This window comes from Mustela nivalis, assembly GCF_964662115.1.
Source record: "Mustela nivalis genome assembly, chromosome: 16".
In the NCBI taxonomy this organism is placed as follows: Eukaryota; Metazoa; Chordata; class Mammalia; order Carnivora; family Mustelidae; genus Mustela; species Mustela nivalis.
Genome location: NC_139035.1, coordinates 60,468,434 through 60,490,685, shown reverse-complemented (window position 1 = coordinate 60,490,685; position 22,252 = coordinate 60,468,434). Strand labels below are relative to the sequence as shown.

General features: G+C 51.7%; 1 protein-coding gene across 1 annotated transcript in view; it reads right to left on the bottom strand.

The window, feature by feature from the left end:
- LMX1A (LIM homeobox transcription factor 1 alpha) overlaps positions 1–20,869 on the bottom strand; it is a 155,170-nt gene extending 134,301 nt beyond the window's left edge. The window contains exons 1-2 of the mRNA XM_082702599.1: positions 20,716–20,869; positions 18,258–18,444 (exon numbers count right to left, since the gene is read on the bottom strand). Coding sequence (XP_082558725.1) covers positions 18,258–18,444; positions 20,716–20,791 — 263 coding nt within the window. The 5' untranslated portion in view covers positions 20,792–20,869. The remainder of the gene's footprint in view (positions 1–18,257; positions 18,445–20,715) is intronic.
- Between the last annotated feature and the right edge of the window lie 1,383 nt (positions 20,870–22,252).

The following is a 22,252-nucleotide window of genomic DNA, read 5'->3' as shown; positions in this document are numbered from 1 at the left end:
GATCAGTCCCAGAACTGCCTGAATCTAAGCCTCCACAGAAGGGATTGGCATGACCTTTCTGCACAACTTGGTGATAAGTACAGGCAGTGTCTCCAGGGTTTTGCCCCGCAGACAAAGCAGCTATGACACGGTAAAGGGAGTTCTGGAAAGCCTGAGCCTGATTCCCAGCCATACAGCTTAGAAAGAATCCATGTGACATCGGGACCGTGGCTCAGACTCTGTGAGCCTCAGTTTTCTCACCTTGAATGAAACTGGGACAAAGATTACATGACATAGTGCCTGTTATCATAGATACTCTCCTGGCTTCTCTCTCATTCAGGCTCTCAGTGTCCGCTGCCGTGCTTACTTCGGCAGCCCATATACTAAAATCAGTGTCCATTGCCAGTAGTTTTCATAGTAGCTTCCAGGTCAGCATTAGAAAAGCTGAGAGAAACTGTGATTTTAAAAAGAAAATACAAATGAAGATTTTGAAGTCCCTCGTAAAAGCTAAAATACTCATTGCGGTGCCTGGGTGGCAGAAGTTGGTTAAACATCCAGCTCTTGGTTTCGGCCCAGGTCATGATCTCAGGGTCATGAGCTCGAGCTCCACGTCAGGCTCCACGCCAAGCATGGAGTCTATTTGAGATTCGCTCTCTCTCTCTCTCTCCCTCTCCCACTGCCCCTCCCCTCTGCTTGCTCTCCAAAGTGAATAAATAAATCTTTTTTAAAGCTAAACTATTCACAACATATGGATTAATGAATTCATATTATACATAAACATGAAAACTGGTGTGCACCCACTCACCAAATTACTATGAGCAAAGTGTTTAATGAGGGTCCCTTCGGCTGCCTTGCTTACGAAGGACGATCGATAACTTCATAAGTCTCATCCTTATTGCTACCTTCTGAGAGAGAACAAGCCTCTGTTAAATATAACATGAGACCTAGAAAGTTCACACGTTTTTGAAACTCAAGCGTGTTATTTCCTCCCAACAGCTGTGATCAAGACAGGAGAGCTCAGTTCAACCTTCAGTCGCCAACAAACAACCACAATTGTTGGCAAAGAAGGGCAAACATAAGCCTACTTAACAAATTTGCTAATTATCTTTCGGTTTAGGATTAATGTAACAAATAAATACTGGATGCCTGTGGCTTAAGTTTATCAGTCCGTTCGTATAAACCAACAGCAGGAAGCAGATTTTATCAGATCGAGAGCCCTGTTCTCAAACCAAGAATTTCTTGTTCTTGATTTCTCTTTCTGGCATCTGATGTGTGTTTTTACTTTACAAGGCAATCTGTCTGCCTTTACGTCCTTTTAAAATATTAGGTACATCCACTGAGAATTCTTAGAGAAGTAATGCTGAGGTTTAAAAGTAATGAAAGAAACACACCACCGGTATGAGAACAAAATTGCCCATATGGGCATAATAATCTACAATTGGCTGGCAGTGCCAAACATTAGTGAGTAAATTATTAGTGTAATTAGCTGTCACCTTCTGAGGATCTTTACTCGATGCTGTACAAACACACATAGTCTTTAATCCCTATAACATATGCAAAGAGATATTTTTCTGCCTTTTAGAAATAAGGAGGCAGATTCCTCAGAGCTCAGTCCGCCAAGAAACAGAGCTGAGACTTCCACCCTTGTCCCCATGCGGGGCTGGGGTTCTGCCATCCATTCTCATCACCTCCTTTCTTCCACATCACTGACTCTTACCCATTTGGGGATGACAGGCAGCTTCTAGAATCTGACACACTCTATGGACCCAGAAGAGTGCGCACACATAGGCACATACACATCTACTTCTGAGAAAAGAATTCAAGGGACTCACGGGACACCCTGAAGCAAAATGCAGGTTTGGAACCTTGACTCCAGACAGTCTCCAAGTATCAACACCACTGGATTTTTCCACTCACTTGTCTCCTTCACACTTGCCCCTACTTTCTGCCTTCTACGGAAGTGTTTCAGGAATAAAATAAGGCTCAGAAGCAGATATATTATCTCACCCACATCCGAGCAAGCTCTTGCAGCCTCCATGGCCCCCGCTACCCCCTACCCCCTCATGTCTTCCCCAACTCAGGAGATGTGAAGTACCCAGGGATATACCTGGGTATACCCTCAGGGGAATACCTAGGAATCACCGCCTGCCCGCTCCTCCGTTTATCACCGTGTGAGACAGCTTTATCAATGAATCCGTCACCCCAGGCTTCCCAAGGCAAGCACAGGGCACCTATCATGTTCCAGGCACTGGGCTAGTACACAAAACTGTTCCAGGCTCTGTCCTCGTGAGGCTTGCATGCTAATGGGGGAAAAAATATCTTGGAATAATAAAAAAGTAAATTACGGCATATGCTAGAAGGTGGTTAGTGGTTGGAAAGAAGGAAAATATAGACATATAATGGGGTAGTAGCGATTGCAGGGGTGGGCTGCGGCATTAAATAGATGGATATTTAAGTAGGAAGGAAAGTCAGACTTGTGGATATCAGTGGCAGGGGAGGGAAAGTGTATTTTGTGTCTTTACTGCCTTCCTTCTCCTCTAGAATGTCGGTTAGGGATTCTCTCTTTACTGTTGTTCACGGTTCTCTCCCAGTTCCTATAACGATGTCTGGCGTGTCACGGGCTCTGGACAAATAGAGGTACATAAGGAAACAAAGAAAAATTTACCTTTCAGGCGAGCCGAATCGGAGGGTTAGGACCACACTTCTAAATTCTACCCTAACTCCGACAACAGTCTTAATTACATGATAAATGTAGAGCAGAGGGGAAGGACGTGGAGTCAAGACAGAGGCACCGCTTAGAAGAGAAAACCAAAAACTATACGGGAAAAGTGGTGATCACCTGAACTCCAACTTCAGAACAACCAAATAAGAAATGGGATTTAAAAACAAAACAAAACAACAACAAAACCTAAGGAGAGCCTACACCAAATAGGGCTTTAAAATCAGAGATGAATATGAAATACAGAGCTTCTAAATGCTGAGTGGTTCAGGACGCCTGGGGGGCTCAGCCAGTTAAGCGTCTGCCTTCGGCTCAGGCCATGATCCCACGGTCCTGGGATCGAGTCCCGCATAGGCTCCCAGATCAGTGGGGAGCCTGCCTCTCCCTGTGCTGCCGCTCCACCCCTGCTCGTGCACAATCACTCACTCTCTCTCTCTGATAGATAAATAAATAAGTAAATAAATAAAATCTTTAAAAATAAACAAATGCCAAGTGATTCATCAATTAGACTGTCAGTGAGGTGCACAGAGATGTGGCAATTAAGACAGATGCCACCGACCTGGGACGTGCCAGCCGCTCACCCCCCCCACCCCCCACCCCCACCCCCACCACACTCCGTACTGCAAGCCCCCATGTCCACAGCACTCACTGTGTGCTGATGCTTGTGGATTTTAGGCTTGGTTGTAGCTATTAGCTCGGTATCTACCCCTTGATGCTGATCAGTCTCGGGATACGGGTTGGGTCCCCACGGAAACTAACAAGAGCTGACTCAGTTCTCTGGCCACAGGTTTCACCTCTGACTTTGTCCAGGGATCCCACAAGGGCGTACCCCCAGTTATACAAGAGCACAGAGCGTGTCCGCATGGGCATGCACACGAGCACTTGCGTTACTCCCCCTCCCCCAACAACCAAAGGGCACAGGCTTCATGGTCAAGAAGGCTACAAGTGACCACTGAGAACCGAATGACTCCCTTACGCACAACTACAATATCAAACCATGGCCCTAAACACATATTTCTCCATCAGCTTCTCCTGAAAATACTGTCCAACTCTGAGAAAGAGGAAGTACTATTCGGACCAAGGGCCACAGGGCAGCACGTACTGTCTCTCCATCCTGCCCCCAGAAGCTGGCTCAATCTGGGGGACAAGCCAGGAATGTGAGATGCCCGGATGCCGCAGCAGTGACTTTCCTGACGGCGGGTCTCCCCTATTCCAGGTAATGTGAGCTTCAGAACCTTCCTTCCTCTCTGATCAACTAGGGATATCAGGGCAAAGCTGAATCACTTTGTCCTAACAGTTCGATCCCTGCATTACCACACATCATTAAAGTTTTAAGGGAGCTCATTGGAGAAGTCCTTTAGTCCTTTAATAATTGAGTGGAGGGAAAGGGGCCAGTGGGGGGGAGCATTTTCCTGAGCGGATGCTAACTAGGTTTGGCTGCTAATGGCTTCCCACAGTCCCACGGTGTCCATGTTGCCACTTAGAAGAGTGCGGTCCACTTGCCCCTTGCCCTTCAACTGTCAACAGGGAAACGGAAAAATAATATATCACCAAGTACCGAGATAAGTCTCACTGCTCTGCCCACAGCTTTCCCTCCTAGCTTTGTGGAGCTCAGCCGAAACCGAGCTCCACGGCCTGTTGATGAGGAGAAAAATCCATCATTCCATGAATCAGTTGGGTGTCTCTGATACCAAAAAAACCTGTCACTGATTTTTTCCACTGAATTTACTGGCCACAGAGGCAGAGCCATTGAAAAATACTCAGCTCCCTTGGGAGTACCAATTTTGCCCTAATCCCCTTCTAAGTGAAGAGGTCTCCCCTTATGACACTTACTTTTGTTTCTTTCCTAGGGTCATATGGACAGGACAGCCCAGGACCTAAGGAAACATCTGTACCCATCTGCGCACTGCTCTCCCGCTCCCGGGCAAAAACACTCGCACCCCCTCACCACACACATCAGACCGTTTGCCATCAGGCTCCACATCTCCCAGAACTCAAAGGAAAGGCACGGGAGGCAAACCACACAAACTTGAAGAGATGATGGGATTTGCCCTGGCCCGTCCAGCCAAAGCAGAGGCAAAGGCAGGATAATGGCTGGAGGCTTCTGGAAAAATCCACTGGTCTCTTCCAGGTCAGTCCAGTCTCCAGTCTGAGAAAGTTCACAGACCAACCAACCAACCGTGTGAATGAGGCCATACACAGTGACGGCCAGGTGGAGGGAGACGGGGCCACCACGGCCGACGAGGAGGACTGCGTCCCCTGGTCACGGACGCCCTTCTCTTCCGGTTTTGCCTGAGGATCCCAGGAAACAAAGGCCCTTCCACAGCCAGGTTTGCATGGTCTAGCTGCCCAGCACAGCCGACTCGCTCCGGGCCTGGGAAGGCTGGCGCACCTGTCCTGGGGAATCGGCCACACCATGTCCACCTCGGACCACGCCGTAACCAAATGGAGTTCTGGCGGGTGAGAGCACAGACAGAAGGTGACAGGCGGGCGAGGCTCACAGGAAGACAAGTAGTGTCTGAAGAAGAAGGACAGAGCCTCCCTCTGCCGGCCCCCTCAGGCCCATGAGCCAGGGTGGCCTTGGGCAAGAAGCAAGGTGGGAAGCTGCCGTGACTCCACGAGGAGGGACAGAAGACAGACTCGCCCTCTGTTGGCCCCTGTGCCGCGGCTCAGTGCCAGCTAAGCCACACAGATGGCCACAAAAGAACAAAGCAACTGCCGGGAGAGAGGAGCAGGGCCAGACCCTGGGCCCGAGATGGGTCCCTGACCCTTCCCCAGGCTTCCCCTCCGTCAACTAGATGCCCCTCACTCTCCTGGATCCTCAGCCTCCCTCCTTTCCCAGAGAAACTCATCTGAGCCCTCGCGGAGGCTCACGACCAGCCCGGCCTGTGACATCGTCCCCTCATGCTCGCTCCAACCCCAGAACGGCTGCGTCTTCTTCCTTCTGATCATTCTTCCGCGGCCCACCGTCTCGGAAGAGGGGGTCACATCATTCCCTCTGCTCCTTCCACTACATTTTAGCCTACAAGCTATTAAAATGCCTGCCGTCCCCTCTATGATGAAACTACTCTTGAGGGACACCTTGGGTGGCTCGGTCGGTTAAGCCTCTGCCTTTAGTTCAGGTCATGATCCCAGGGTGCTGGGACTGAGACCCAGGTCGGGTTCATTGCTCAGCGGGGAGCCTGCTTCTCCCTCTGCCTGCCCCACCCCCTGCTGGTGCTCACTCTCTGTCTCTCTCTCTCTCTCTCTCTCTCTGACAAATAAATAAATAAATAAAAACAGAAAGAAAAGAGAAAACCTCCTCTTGCTAAGATTACCGATGACGGACCGCCCATTTCAAGAGCAACTAGGCAGCCCTACTCTTGGAAAGTCCCCAGCACTGCCCTGGCTTCCAGAACCCCACTCTCCAGGGCATCCTCTCCCGTCTCCGGGCCGTCCTGCCGCAGACGGACGTCGGGACTGCAGGCGCTCCTCTCACCCTGGTAGCATCCCCTTTGGCATTCCCCTCTTCTTGTCATTTATGTGATAAAATGTCCCAAAGCTTGGGGTCCCTTGGTTATGTATTACGATGGACTATTCATTAGCTTCTTAGCGTGTACCACAATTTGAAATAGGTCTTTATTTATTGGTTTATTTTCTGTCGCTTCTCCTGTGAAGCTTTTATAACAACCCCAAACAAGCCACGCACCGATCACTTTATCCATCCAACCAACAGACAACTGTCTAATCCCTACGCTGTGTCAGGTACCGGACAAGACGCTGGAGAAACAAAACAAAACACCAAACAAAAAAACGGGAAGGTCCCTGCCCTCGCAGAGTTTGTGACCTGGTGACACGGGCCAGAAAGCAACAAATAAAAATAGACTTCATAGGGGGACAAGCACTATGGAGATCAGGAGAAACTTAGAGAAATGCAGAACCGAGGGACTTAAACGCGTCCTACAGGCCAGGCCTTTCTTCAGAGAATCTTATTCTTAGGCATCTGTTTAATTTATGTCTCTAAACAGCCTCTGCTCGATTGTTAATACATCCCTGCTTCCTTTTCCTCATTTTCTACATACCTGGCACATAGAGGAATTTAATAATTCTGTTTGATGATTAGAGGAAGGAATGAGTGATTTAATTAATAAACCAACTGTTTGTAAGATTCCATTTAATTCTCAATTTGAGAAATCCGCACACAACCAGGTATAATGCATTCTAGTTACTGCTGTATTACCTGAAATCTCTAGTTTCATAACACGCCGGTTCACAGAGATTAAATTCAGACCCACATTCCATCTCTCTAAACTTGAGCGGAACCAGGTCTACGTGAACCAAGTGTCAGCACCGGTGAGTGAAAGAGTATAGTACAGGAATATTTAATTTCCTTAAAAACCAAGATTCCATTATCCCTTTTTTTTTTTTTTTTTTGGTCCAGCCAGGTCACGGGATAAACAAGAGGGAGTTCATGGCTCAGAAAATCGGCGTCATACCAGTGCCCGGCGGGGGATCTACTCTCGCTGAGGCTGGGGCTCGCCTGAAAATGCAACACAGCTCAGAAGAAACCTTGGAAAAGGGTTATGCAAAGAATGGATGGACAGCTGCTGGCTGGTCCCAATGGAAGTTATGTTTGGAAGGCTCCAGACCTGATATTTAACAGTTCTACTGCCAAATGTGCGGAGAGCCTCCCAGAATGAGCCACCAATAGCGAACTCTGGGAGCTGGAGAGAGAGAAAAATGGATGCTTGTCTGCCTTTTGGTCATTCTTCCGGTGGGGAAGAACAGCTAAGCTAGAGGAACCTCGGGCCCCACTGCAGCTGGGTGGAACAGGAAAGGATGGCGGCAGGACGGCTTCGTGGGAGCTGAGTCTGATAAACAGGAGGGATGGGTGTACGCTAGCAGCTCGCTCGCGCGCTCTCGCTCGCTCTCTCTCTCTCTCTCTCTCTCTCACACACACACACACACACACACACATGCACTCAGGCAATCCCCAAATCCAAAACATTTCCCTTAAAACCACGGAATATATCAACAGCTGACCGTCGGAAGGCTGCCTGCAGGCTCAAGTATCCAGCAGGTGGGGACTTGTTTTCCAAGAGCTCGTTCAACAGGACAAACTGAGAACTGTGACCTCACTGGGGTGTGAACACCAGAACCCAAGCAGCAGATGGTGTGATTTAGAGGAAAGGCCACTGCACCAAGAGTCTGCGGCTGGGGACAGCATCCCAGCTTCCCTCTTTATCAACAACGTGACCTTCACCTCTCTGAGCCTCCGTTTCCTCGCTATAAAAAGCAGAGGAGGGGGAAAAAAGCTCTCCCTACCTAAGTTTTAAAATTGTTGTGAGGTCCAGTAAAGAGAATACATGTGAAACCTCCTTGAAAATGGAAAATGAAGGTGCTTGGGTGGCTCAGTCGGTTGGGCGTCTGCCTTTGGCTCAGGTCATGATCCCAGGGTTCTGGGATCCAGTTCTGCACTGGGCTCCCAGCTCAACAGGGATTCTGCTTCTCCCTCTGCCCCTCCCTTTTTCTCCCTCTCTCTTTCCCTCTCTCACAAAAATGAAAAAATAAAATCTTTTTAAAAAAGAAAAGAAAATGGAAAAAGATACCTTTTTTTTTCAGCATGTCCTTTTACAGTAATTCCAATAAGCCAAGCACTGACCTGCACACTTTATAAATATTAACCCAAAATGTCCCTGTGAGGTTGGTACTATCATTACCCAACCCAAAATGACCCTGTGAGGTTGGTACTATCATTACCCACATTTTTTTTAAAGATTATTTATTTATTTATTTATTTGACAGACAGAGTACAAGTAGGCAGAGCAGCAGACAGAGGGAGAGGGAGAAGCAGGCTCTCTGCCGAGCAGGGAGCCCAACACAGGGCTCGAACCCAGAACCCTGGGATCATGAGCCAAAAGCAGCCGCTTAACCGACTGAGCCACCCAGGCGCCCCACTACCCCCATTTTAGAGAGAGGAGACCAGCACTGAGAAAATAAGACCCTTGCCCACAGAAATGGCTAGTAAGTAACAGAGAAAGGATGTGATCCCAGACACCCAGTGTCCACAGTCTATGCTCTTGGCCACTACACCATGCAGAGTTATCTACATGACAGAGAATCTACATTCTCTTACTCATATCAAAAGAAGTCAACAATAACACCAACCTTGTATAGTGCTCTCTATTTTACCAAAAAGGTTTCCGTGTTCATTTCCTTACTCAAGTCTCACAATAACCCTAGAAGGTCGTCTGCATATTCCCTCGTATGGATAAGGAAACTGTGGCTTGGACATCTATTCATAGTAGAACATGTGTTTCCGGTAATGGAGGGAGCTACGCAGTGCTCAAACCAGCCATACCTACCTGTCCAACCCCTTCCATCTACGGACATGGATTTTTGAAATGGAAGACACCAACCAAGAACAGAACCCAGATGAAAAGGAGCAGGTGTATAACTACTACCAGCCTTATGCATAGACAAACAGGAGAGCACCCCACGAAGCGGTATTTGCATTCTGTCCAAAATAATCTCCCATTCTAGGATCTCAGATTCTACTGTAAGGTAGTCATTCCTTTTTGACTGAACACCCTTCAAGTTAAAAAGTCTCTTTGAAAGAACGCCACATTCTCATGTACATCACAAGGGAATTATTTCATCATATCCTGTCCAAGTAGATAGATAGCTAAGACCAGGCTCCAGCCTGTACCCAAGATAATATGAAATTCACAAGATGGGTTCAGAGTACAAGATAAGCGAGAAGACAAGACTGAGCTGAGAGCTTGACAATGGGGTTATATAACTAATACTCTAGATAAATGCACGGATCCCAGGTGCATAGAGCCCCAAGGGAAACAGAGGCACAGGGACCAAGGAACACTTCTACCAAAAATGCAAGGGAGGGTCTTCTGGAATGTTCTTCCTCTTTGGGCTTCCAAAATATACCTCATGGCACTGCCACCTGGTTTTCGTCTCTGGTCTCTGAGGAGCTGTGCCTGTATCTCTGTGAAGATGGCGGCCATCACTGTCTGTGGAAGACAGGCACAAAGGAATCTGCTACAATGTAGGAGGGGCTGAGACAGGGGTGAGGGGAACCAGCAGCAGGGGAGAAAGCTCTGGATGGTTATGTTAAAAAGGATTTGTTCCACTGTCAAAACCAAAAAGCTCTCCCCAAGAGCCAGCTTTAGGGAAGGAAGCCTGAAATGATGGAGAGGAGGCGGGTGTATTAAGGAGGCGCCTTGGAAAAGAGGCTAAAGTGAATGGGGGGGAGGGGGAACAGCGTGGGGACAAAGGCAGGTACTGCTGCAAAAACCCACTTCTGAGCTGTGATGGTCCACCACTGCTGAGGGAAGACCAGATACCGGGCTCTGGCGTTTCTGCTGGGTCCCAGAAAGAGGGCTCCCATTCTCCAGGACAAGGACAGTCCTTTAAATCCAGGCCACTGGAGCCTTCATCCATCCCGGTTCTCCCCAGGGACTGCAAAAGAGCCCAGAGGCCACTGAGCTCCTGAAAACCATACAAGCCACATCTTCACAACCCAACTGCCCATTCCCTGCTCTGGGCCCCACCTTACCCCCCAAAGACAACAACTTACTTCTCCAGCATGGAGCTAGGAGCCCCAGGCCAATCTGGCATCGGCTCCTACTTAGGTTCAGGCTACCGGAGTGCTCGAACAAAGACATATTTGGACCCTCCTGCAGAGAGAGAGGGGACTGTTTCTGGGCCCAGAGGGAGCTGCCTTAATCTGCTGCCCAGTGAATGACAACAATGTTAAGAATGAAAATATGGTTTGGGGGAGATCATCCCCAGGAGCCCAACATTTTGGTATTTAAAGGAACTTTAATGAGCTTAAGAGGCTAATCTGGAGTTCAGGAGGGGGTGTTTTGTTTTGTTTTGTTTTCAAAAATCCTTTTAAAGGTTCCTAAGGCTCTATAGGAAGGGGGCACCAGTACGGTGAGTCAAGGCGGGGGCCCTGGTGTAGCTGAGGCGGCCTGGAGGAACCGGAACCGGTGAGAGGAAGCGGCCAGAAAGACCCCTCCCCACTGCAGCCAGAGAACCCCCGTGCTCCAGAGATGAAGGAGGGAGGGTTCGTCCTGCCCGGAGAAGGGCCACGTCCAGGGAAGCAGCAAGAAGTTGAGAATGAATGGGGTATTCACATCCCATCAGGATCCCAGTCGGGTTTTTCACCAAATAACTCCTTCCGGTTTACTGGGGACAGCATCAGACTCAGGGGCTTCTCTGACACACACCCCCCCCCAAAAAAATCCATCTAGAGTGGCAGGACATAAGGTGGCATCCACAGAGGTACCCAGCACACTGAGAAGACATGCCAGTGTCCCTGGACGGTCACCCAAAGAGCAAGGGTTGGGATCGCGCAAACCCGAGGGGTGTGCCCCTTGCCAGCGACTGAGCTGAGCCGTAACTGGGGGGCCATGGGACAAGGCTCCGACCATCGCATCCAGAAGACTAATTAGTTTCCTAGTTTCCTCCACGTAAGCAAATCAAAAGAGGACTCAGGGTCCACAAGGATGGCCTGGGGGGAAAAATGAGGCAGCTGATGAGATGGTATTTAAGTAAGATCTGATGCTGGCGAGAGTCAAGTTACTAGAATTCCACAGGGCATAGGGGAGTGAGGGGGAGTGAGGGGGAGGCAGAACGGGCCCGGGCCAGATGTGAGCCCCAGATAGAGCATGTGGTCCACTCCCAGCAAGGCGAGACGCTGTAGGTATCTGTTATACGCCCGGAGATTAACTGGGCCTGTCAGGCACGGTAGGCCGACCGGCCATGGCCAGACCTCCACCAGGGCTGGTCCGTTACGGGACACTAATGATCAAACACCAGTCTGATAGGGTGAGACGACCTGGGAGTCAGAACGGCCGGACATCTGCACTGTTGTCTACAACCGGGACGCCCAAACTGGAAGCTGGCAAGGCTGGGGGACCCCAGACTCCTCCATGGAGTTTCAGGCCCTTTTGTATTTTTTGTTGCTGTGACATTACGGCACACGAACGGGGAACCTGGAAAAGGCTTCCTTCCATTCTGGCTCATTCCAACCTGGCGGCCGGTGACAGGCCCCACTGAGGACTCAGCTGCCTCGGTTCGCCGGTGGAGAAGAACAGCCCAGAGGCAGGCTTCAAAGGTCTTTTTTTTTTTTTTTTTTGACTACCCATCTGGGGCTATCTGTGATGGGACCAGGTCTACACACAAGGTGAGAACCCACCGAGGCCGGCAGTTTCGTTCCTTCCATAAAGTCTTTGCTAATGCTGCGGTGTTTCTGCCACATTCCAGTCCGATCTGCCATATAATGCCAAAAGAAACGTAATCCCCATCCTAAGTCTCATTTTATTTATTTTCAGTAGTGTGAAAACAAACATGTAGCAAGAGGACAGTGTTTACACCTCCTTTTTACCCGGTACAGCTCTAATCCTACTGCTAATTAATACCAGGGCCCGCAGCAATTTTATTAATTTCGTCTTGGTTAAAAATATAGAGACAGATAATTGGGCTTGACTAAAATAACAATTTGACATTTGGAAGGTGTTGCCTTCGTTTCAGGAAGCCGGGTGGCCGCGTATCATCGAAAACATGACAAAGAGGCCCAAAGCCGCCGCTGACACTGGTCAGCAATGACATAACTAGTTCTAATTGCGATAAACGGACTAAAACGTCCCACGTCTTGCTAACCAAGAACTACGCAGATGATGGAAATCCCCAGCTGGTCTTCCTGTAGGTTCCAGTAAAACAGGGCACACAGGAGAGAAGGGCCTGGAGTCCCCTGTCCCCTAGTATTATTTCCTTCAGAAACCTTTCTTCACTTTGCCCCTAAAATCACCAACTTTCCCACAGCAAAGCTACACAGGGGCTGGTAACAATACTGTCCCACAAGTCACTAAGGGACTTTCAGAAAAACACAGTGTTCCTAGGGGGCAGCCTTAGGCCTGTTGGAAAGGGGACAGGTCCCTCCAGGACAGGGACCCCGCTGTTCTGTGCAGAGGCTGAGAGAGGCACACCCCACACCCTGGGGTCCCCCAGACTTCCAGATCTCAGCCCACAAATGGCTTACCAAGAACTCCCCTCGGAAGATGGGAAAGGACATTGGAAAATCCACATCAGAAAGATGTTTAAAAAAAAAAAAAAATGGAAAAGCCCTCAAATAGGGCTAAAGGTTCACAGTTATGGCAGAAATTATTTTTAAATCTTTCCAAGTGGTTGCACATTCCGCCCCTGCCCCGTCATCGTTCATTCCCTAATGTTGTACAACGGTGTTTCACACTCGAGTGAGCAGGATTCAATATGGGTTATTTTGGACATGATGGGATTCAACAATGACGTGCTGTACGGGCGTTGGCTCGAAGAGGCTTTACTAAATTTCTGATAATATAACGAGTATTTTAAATCCTTGCCTCTAGTCTTGCTCTGAAAGGCTATGACCCACAATTTCTCCCACCGTCAAGAATAATGAGCTGATAATTTAGGAAACGGAGTTGTTCTCATGAGAGGAAGATTACCTGCTCAGGACCTCCAAACAACTTTTTTTTCCAGAATTAGAAAGCAGTGGCGACAGAGGCCTCCGTAAAACCGGTAACGGCATTTGGGCGAATACAAAAGTTATAAACGAGAAAAAGTGAAACCGAAAGGCAGGACAAACGATGAGCTTTGAGAAGAGCTCCTGTCACGGAAATCTGAAAGCAAAAGCAACTCCTTGGCTAGTAGGATGACCGAAGTCCCAAGACTCTGTCGTATGTACAACTGGCCTGGATAAAGAACTTTTTATAATGTGCTCCACTTATGCAAGGATCAAAAGAATCCCACGATGTTCGTACACAATTCCCAGAATACTATTAATATCTACTCGGGCTGTCTAATTTTATTTCAAGAGTTTAAGTCTTAGATTCCAAGGAAGTCCTACCCAGGGACCAATCCATATAAAAAGAGAAAACACCTCTGAGCAAGGACTGTTTCCAATCACCCTCCAAGTAAAAAAAGAGATTACTCGGCCTGTACCAACACCCAGCCACGGCCCGAGGACCGGGCTGATCCTTAGCTAAACCCCCCTGCAATCTAATGCAGACATCAATTTATTACCTAGCTGTGTTTGAGTTTTATATTCCTTACATTTTATTATGCCAGGAGTGGGGCCAACAGAAGATAAAATACAGCAAAAATCTACAACCGCCTCTGTAATTTCATCTGTGGGCTCCCTTCTAGGAGTAACTGCATACCCAGTTTTGATCTGCGAGTAACGTCACAGTAATAAAACCAAACTAATTCTTCTCCCTACACACACACACATACACGCACACACGCACACACACACACATCCTACGCTACCTTGATAAAAATGCAGAATTAGTCCATCACTGGATCTAAGAGAGATCATTACCCAGACCATTTTCTCCAAAGGGCTGCCTGCCAATCAGCAGGGTGAAGGCAAGACAGAGAAAGTTCTGAATGCTACCTGCTTTGCCCCCATTTTAGTCCCTGTCTTTGGAAAATTGGTCTGCTCCAAGAGAAAGGGGAGAAAACACGGACCTGCGGCCCTCTGAGGCCAGGTCTCCCAAGGCCTGGGATCTGCTGACATGTGGGGAGTTGCGATGTTATGAGAACAACCCCGATGACAGCAGCGCTATTCCACTCTGCTCCTAGGATGTCCAGAACAATCTAAGGGACCGTGATAAACTTCGTATGTGAGAGGAGAGGGCCCCGGCTGACGCACCGAGCTGCCAGGCACATGAAAGAAACAATAAAAACTTGATTTCAATGTGGGATCCTTTCCAGAAAGCTTAATTATCTATTGTATTACCACATTCCCATTATGCAGCAGCCTTTTCTGTCTCCAGCTGAAGTCCAACTACAGTATTTGTTTGGAACAAATTCAGGGAAAACTCCAAACTACCCAGATCACAGAGGACTCAGTGAAATAGGGAACAACAGTTATATAAATAGAAGCCCCCTGGGCTGGAAAATATCTGGGTCGTCTGCTAACTTTCAGGCACGCTGAAAACAGGGGAATCCAGTTTCTAAATACCCATACCTAGAGCTCCCTCCTGTTTTAAATCCCTGGGTACAGCTTCAGCAATTCTGGAAACATATCATCCCACCTAACCAGTGATTTTACTTTGATGACCTGTCACGCTCCAAAAAGATCACCTCCAGCTCTTAATTTCTGCGGACACTCATAAATCACTGTTCGGCGCTCTGGCCTTAAATGCTTATTTGTTTTGGATGATCGGAAGATAAATGGCTCCTAAGGGTGTCATAGTGTATGAGACAAATATTTAACAAAACATCCCAAAGTCTGAAATGAATGGCTGTGTCTCAGATGCCAGTGTCCATTCCATTTTTTTTTTAAATTAGACAAATTTGGTGTTTGACACCAAGGAGGTGTCACCACTAGCTGATAGAGTAGGATTTGGACTGTTTAGCTGGTCACCTGACACCGGGGACAAGCAGCTAATAATTCAAATGCAAAACCGCCCACAGCCAGAAAAGCACCTACAAATGGCTAAAACAAATACAATGAACTCGCTTTGTTCATACTGCGTTCCTGCCCTTCCCCGAAGACTGCAACTTAGCTGTGTGCTCTTTCATGCCGACATGTAACTCGGCAAATCAGGAGAGCCAAGCGACCTGCCTCTGTCTTCACCACCGGCTTCCTCATTCACACCCACGCCTCCGGCTCTTTTCCTTGGGTGGGCCTCAGACTTTAAAAAGATCCACCCACAAGGTCAAAATTATTTTTAAATAATCGATTCGTGCAAGAGGGAAAAAAATTGCTCTCTGTGACTGTCTCAAGGTATCAGCAACTGAAAAGGTCCCTCTAGACGACAACAATCCGCTCATTCCCGAGGGGTCCCAGGCGATGCCCATTTCTGCGCTTAGAGGAGGCTGCTGAGAAATCCCCGGTAGCTGGGACAATGCCAAAGGCCAAGGGGCTGGGCGGCAAGCCCCCTGAGGGCAGCTGGGACTGGGTCTCACAGCCTCTCCTCACCCAGCCCCCTCCCTGCCTCGGACAGAGCTGCTTGATGATAACAGCTGATAACAGCCGCTGAAAGAAGGGATTTGTCTGGAGCCTAATTTTTGAAACAAACAACCACAGCAACCACCATGCATGTCGATGTCCTCAAGCTGATCAGATATATTAAAACCCCATTTTGTTGGGAAAAGAATGAGGTTGGGATGGGGAACAGAGTAGAAGCTTTAAAACAAAACAAAACAAAACCAAAAAGGGACCGGTTGGGTGCAGACCTGTGCCGACGGGGTGCCAAGAGCTAAAAGAGCAGAGGCAACTCCATCTTGGACCTGTGTTTCCGAAATAGTTGTTAAAATTAAAATTAAAATCCCTCGTTGTGACAGCAACACCTCCCCGAACAATGCGGCTCACGTTCCTCTCTACAAAACCTTCTCGGTTCTGGCCAACAGCTGGCAAGTTGATCCCTGCAATTTTCCCTCTGCAGAAATAGCTGTGATCACGGAGAACTGACCTTAGTGGGCTCCTAATAAGCAAAAACCCGCGCCAAACCTGGGGGGCTGAGACGGAGGGTCATTGTTGTGTTAAGTACTTTACAACAACTGTTTCTTCCCCTCTTGACACAGCCTGACTTCCTTAAAGAAGATCTGACTGGCCAGACAGCTGTGTTGACCCTTAAGCCTTCTTTGATTCGTGATTTTTTTTTTTTTTAACAAACAGAATAGAAATTCACAATCCAAATCCTTTCCTAAGCTCCAATACTTTTGAATTCGCTAGTGTTGTGCCTGAAGGATGTGGACATTTCGGTAATCTATAAGCAGAAAGATAAAGATTGGGTCTACACATTCCCAAAACCTTCAGATGAAAAGCAAAATGGGGAGGGGAGAGAATGCGAGGAGAGACGACCAGAAGCTTTATGCAGAGGTGATAACCTGAAGTTCTGTGGGCAAAATCTGCTTAATGCCCTAAAAATTGCACTTTTCCCTCAGACACTGTGGCAACAAACAGACAACCAAGAACAGATACGGGCATGTCTTCTTTAAAAAATGTTAACCATAATTACCACTTTGCAAAGTGGCCTTGTGTTTTCGTTTCTTTATTCATTTCTGTATCGCCCAACACTTCCCAAACAGAACAAGTATTCCTTTTAGTGCTAAAAATGTGAAGTGATCTTTTCAAAATGCCCGGTACCCCTTCCGCAGGAGGGTTAAAGTCAAGCAGAGGATGGCAAAGCAGCCCCGGGATGCAGAAAAAAAATTGTGTGTCTGTGGTCACTGGGTATAAACGCTTTGCCAGTCTTCAGTAAACCTCACAGCCCAGGCAACACTGGAAGGAAGATATTTCTGTTCTCTCTCTGTTGTTGTTGTGGTTACATGGAGAGTTGCACACACCCCTTGTCTGTGTTTTCAATAACGTGATAGGAACAGCTTTTCCTGCGCCCCGCCCCGCCCTTGATTATCTTCGCGCACAGTTGTCTCTTATTCACCAGTAACAAATGCCGAATTCTCCTGCGCGGGCACGCGTGTCCACTGGGCCACACACACCAACCCGAGTGTGCAAAAAGCGAGGCCTGCGTTTCAGCCGCTTTTCTCTCCTTCAGTACCATGCACAGCTTTGCGAAGTCAGTGTCCCCACTGACTAGCCGTTTGGACAGGGAAAAGCAGGTCCCTCTCCATGGACCCACCAAGCAGCTCCGGGCCTGCCTGGTGAGAACCAGGAAATCCCTCTAACTCCCACTCCCGGCTGCGTCCAGGCTTTAGGCATTACAGAAACCTAGGTTCCAAATAATCTTTCTTAGATACCTGCCGCCTAGTTCTCCAAACACACCCGCAGGGTCAGGTCGGCAGGAGAGAAGTGCATCCCGCGCAAGGCTACACGACACACCCACGCGGGAATTCGGGGTGGGGGTGGGGAAGTGTGCGGTGCAGGAGGGAGCCTCAGATCGGGCCCCTGCGCCCCAGGGTTTTCTAGAAACGGGACGGGGGTCTCGGACTGAGAGAGAAAAGGCAAACAGGGTGCGCGGAGCTCGGAGGGGCAGCCGTGCCGTTTCTGAGCCCAGTCTATCGCGACGCCGGGGGACAAAGCCGCACGGGCACCGCGCACAGGGGACGGAAGCCGCGGGAGCAGAAAGCTGGCGGCTCGCTCCGAGCGCCACCGTGGCGCAGACACGTGGCTGAGACGGAGCGGGAACCCCGCGCGCAGATGTGGCCAACTGGCAGCCCGCGGGGCACCCCAGGGAAGGGGAAAACCGGGACCCAGCCGGCCGGACGGGGTCGAAGCCCTCACACAGGTGTGTCCTCCGGGAAGCGCGCGGTGGGAGTACAGGAGCCCGGGGAGGGGACTGCGCACCGGGGAGCACACGGCGGAGGGAGCCGGCGCTTGCGTCCCTGCGGCCCGGGCGGTGGCAGCGCGCCCCGCTCGGGTCTCCCCGGCCCCGGGGGAGGGCAACCCGCAACAACCTGGCGGTGAATCGGCGTCGTGCGTCTCTGGGCTAGAGGGTGCCTCCGCGCCTTCCGGAAGCGGATGGGGGTAAAGGAGGAGCGAGTGTCCTGCGCTTGCTGGTGCCCGTTTGGGGCTAGGGGGGTGCGCTCCGGCGACGCGATCACTTACTTCTCGTAGTCGTACTTGCAGTAGAGCTTCTTGTCCCGGTAGAAGCAGGTGGTCTCCAGGGGCTCTTTGCAGGAGGCGCACTGCACGCACTGCTCATGCCAGAAGCTGTCGTTGAGCCGCAGCAGAAACCTGTCCGAGATGACCCGTTGACAGCCCTCGCAGACAGACTTGGGGCTCACCGCTCTGCCTACAGCAGCAATAGACGTTCTCGGGTCAATCGCGCCGGCCCAGCATCCCGGCCAAACCCGGCCGGGACTCGCTCCAATCCCTCCCCGCCCGCGGATTTCCCCCGCGCCCCCCACCCCGGGAAGCCCTCCGCTCATCAACCAAACCGAGCTTTAGAGAACAGAGAAGAATCAAACCAGGTGTTGTTTCTAACAAACAGCAACTCTACGGGAAGGTTTAAATTCTACCGGGGGAGGGGACAGAAATCAGTAACAAGGGGACTTAATTATCAAACCTCTCCAGGTATTCGCGCAAACGTGCGCACAACTAGCAAAATCAGACGACAAATAAATCTGCGCTCCGGGATTTATCATGTAAGCCTTAAGTCACTCACTGCGCTTGTCTCTTTTGACTATTAGGAAAACCGTGAGTCTATAAAAAGAATGTGGGGGCACTTATTTTGTTTTGTTTTTTCTTTTGCTATAATGCGATTCTGTTGTGTTTTTGAGGGAAAACTTTGAAATTTTTATTTTTCTCCTAAAAAGTCTCAGACGTACAGAAAAATACCATCTTGCTCCAGGCAAACTCGGTATTGTTCAAAGCAATGTACGCCAAAGTGCTGTACCTTGGCTGGAGTACAAGTTGCGGGTGGGTTTACACGTTTAATATTATGTGTATATATGTATGTAGACATTTACATAATTAAGAAGCATCAAAATAAGAGGGGTAAAAAAGGAAAGAAGCGGGGCGCCGAGATGCGGCGGGAGTTCCCGGAACCCCGCATGCTCAGCCACCGCGCGTTCGAGCAACACCCACCCCAAACCCACTCCACGCAAACAGGGAATGCTCTCTACCTTACCCCTCGGACTTTGTCTGTTTTGCTCCTTTATTTTGCTTGCGGAGAGGATGCCCTTTTTTAGGATGTGGGAACGCTTGGCCGCCTTTGTCGGCACATTTCACAGCTATTTAAAGAAGGCCTTGTCCCCTGATAACAATACTCTTGCGCGTGGTGTCCCAAAGGGCCTGATCCTTCCCCCCTCCTGTCGCTTTTTCCCTTGGGGGATCCTGTCACCAGCTCCTGAGTGGGGCCAGTCGCCTTGAGGCACACAGGGAGGGCTAAGAAAAGTAGGGAGATAGTTCTTAATAATAAGATTCTCTGTTCTGCCCTGTCTCGGCGTTCAGGGCCAGGACCCGGGCATTGGGAGTCGCCCGGAGCCGCGCGGAGCGCACACTGCGGGCCGCGACGCCTGCCGTAGCCTCAGGGTCGCGTGCGCTCCATGCCAGGGCAATGCCAGCTCTGGCCCCCCGCGCTCTTCCGACGCTGCACGGAGTCGAGAAGTTTCCCAAATAGGGGTTGAAAGGGGGGAACGCAGTGCGCTTGATTTCGCTTCATCTGGGGGAGCAGGGGGGAATTCCTCTCCGGCTATGGTTTCTCCAGCCAGACTGTCTCATCGCCTTCACCCCACTCTAGCGGTTCCGAAGGACCGAAAGAGGCAAGAGGTTTAAATGACAAAACGAAAATCTCCACCACCACCCCCCGCTAAAATATGAAAGCACCCGCTGCCCACAATTTAAAAGCACCAAAGTATTCGGGGTGGCAGGTGGGGTTGCGAATCCTCAGATGAGATGATGATCCTCATCACCTCAGATGAGCGAGCCCCGCGCGTGTGGACACCCTTTCGAGGCCCTTGGCTAGCGGCTCCTCCGTGGTCGCTGCAAAGGGATTGGGAAGGCTGAGGGGAACCCGCCGGCCTCGAAGTCCCGCTCCAGTTAATTAAAACGGAAGCGAGGGCCCTGCGGTGCGGGCTAATCCCCGCGCTGCGCTGCCCACCGGCCCGGAAAAGCCCTTCGGCCGTGCCCGAGGCTGAGACTGGACCTGGAGTTGGAGGGGACGAGGAGCCGCTTCGAACTTGGGCGCCTTTAGGTTTCCTATGCTCGCCCCTAGGCCGCCGAGAAGCCGGCGGCATTTACGAGATGTCGATCAGCTCCGTGATTAAAAATCCAGCCCCGAGTATTTTTAATCACTTGCCACTCAGACCCCGCGAGCAATCTCGCCCGCCCCTCGCGGCTTTGGGGAATTCGGTGCCCGGCGCGTGAGACCTGGGGCGGCTTGTCGGCTCGGGGTAGGAAGGACCCACGGGGACTGACGGACAGACGGAGCGTGGGCTCAAACCGAGTGCAGTAGGCAGGGCGCTGGCTCCCTTACTGCCGAACGGGTCCCGGTGGGCTGGGCTGCAGAACTGGGGTCTGCTGGAAGGAGGGTGCGCCTGGGGCGCACGGCCTGAACACTTACCCAGCAGCGAGGAGAAGGACGCCGAAGTCTCGATGGCGCTCTGGAAGTTCTCCTCCATCTTCAGGCCGTCCAGCATGTTGGGACCGGGCCGGGAGGACCTGCAGAGGGAGAGGAAGCGATGCTTCTGGGGTCCGTGCCCTCTGGGACCGGGAGCCCGCAGCCGCCACACTTCTGGGAAAGCACGGAGGGAGTGTCCAGGGTCACTAGAACGAGAAGGGAGGGGAGAGTCCAGCCAAGAGAAACGTGGGGTGGGAGGAGAGAGAGGAGCCACCGCGAACTGCTCTGACTGATCTGATTTCACTTGAAGTCAACGCGTTTTGTACTCAGACCTCCGCCCCCTAACTGCGCTTCTCCTTCTCTTGCCCCCCCCCACCCCCCGCCACACACACCCCCTCACCCCGTCCCCAGCCCCAGGTTTCCCATCCCGAGTCCGACTCCGCCCTAACCTGTACCAACGCGCCCTAGGGACAGCTCTGCGGGAACCCAGCGACGCGGGGAGACCGGGATAAAAGGAGTGGGTGCTCCCCTCGCGGGGCCGGGCTCGGGCACGCGGGACTGCGAGGTCTACGGCCCGCGCCCCGACCGGCCCGGGACGCCCCTCACCTGCCCCCGCCCAGGCGGGGCCGAGAGAGCGAGCCGGAGCGCGCCCGCCTGCTAGCCGACCCCGGGCGCCGAGAGCTGCTGGGGGCGCGCGGGGCGGTCCTCCGGCCGCTCGGCTGGTGCCGGGAACGTCTGCAGGAGCGCAGAAGTCGCCTCGGGGAGGAGCCGCGGCTGGCCGGGCTCACTCTTGGATGCATTTCAAATCAACTTTCCGAAACGCGCCCGCCGGAGCCGGAGTCCCGGAACGCGCAGCCCTCCTTACCTGGTGGGCGAGCTCGCTCCCCGCGGCAGGGGCGGGAGGAAGCGGCCGGGCGCCGCGGGGAGCTGAGGCCGGGACAGGCGTAGGCCCTCGAGGCTGCAGCCGGCGCGGCCGGGAGGGAGCCCGAGCGAGCGCCGGCCCCTGGCTCCGCTCCTCGGCGCGCCCGGGCCGGGCCGGGACGTGGCCGCAGGCGGCCGGCCTTCTCGGGACGTCCTGGCCGGCCGCGTCGCTCCTCGGGGGGGAGGGGTCGGTCGGGGCTGCTCCGAGGCCGGGAGGGAGGGCGGAGGCCCGGGGTCGTGGGTGCGAGTCGGGCCCTGCTGCGCCGGGGCGGATCCGGCCGCCGCGGACACGGACCGCGGCGCGGCGCGCGGCGGAGGGAAGGGGTGGGGTGCGCGGGGAGGCGGGCTGGGAGCGCGCCCCTGGAGCGGCCGCCGAGCTCCCTTTCCCGGCCCGGCTGTGCGGCCCAGCTAGCCGCGGGCGCCTCGCAGGCACGCAAAGTTTCCTCCCCTCCACGTGCAAGGGCTCCCTCTGGGCGCGCCGGCGGGGCCGCCCCCCTGACCCCCGCGCCCCCTGCTCCGCCGCGCTCGCACGCCGCGTTCCCGGGCCGCTCTCCGCCACCGCAGGCGACGGCAGCACCGCAGCCCTCCCCGCGCCGTCCGAAGCGCCAGGAAGCCGTTG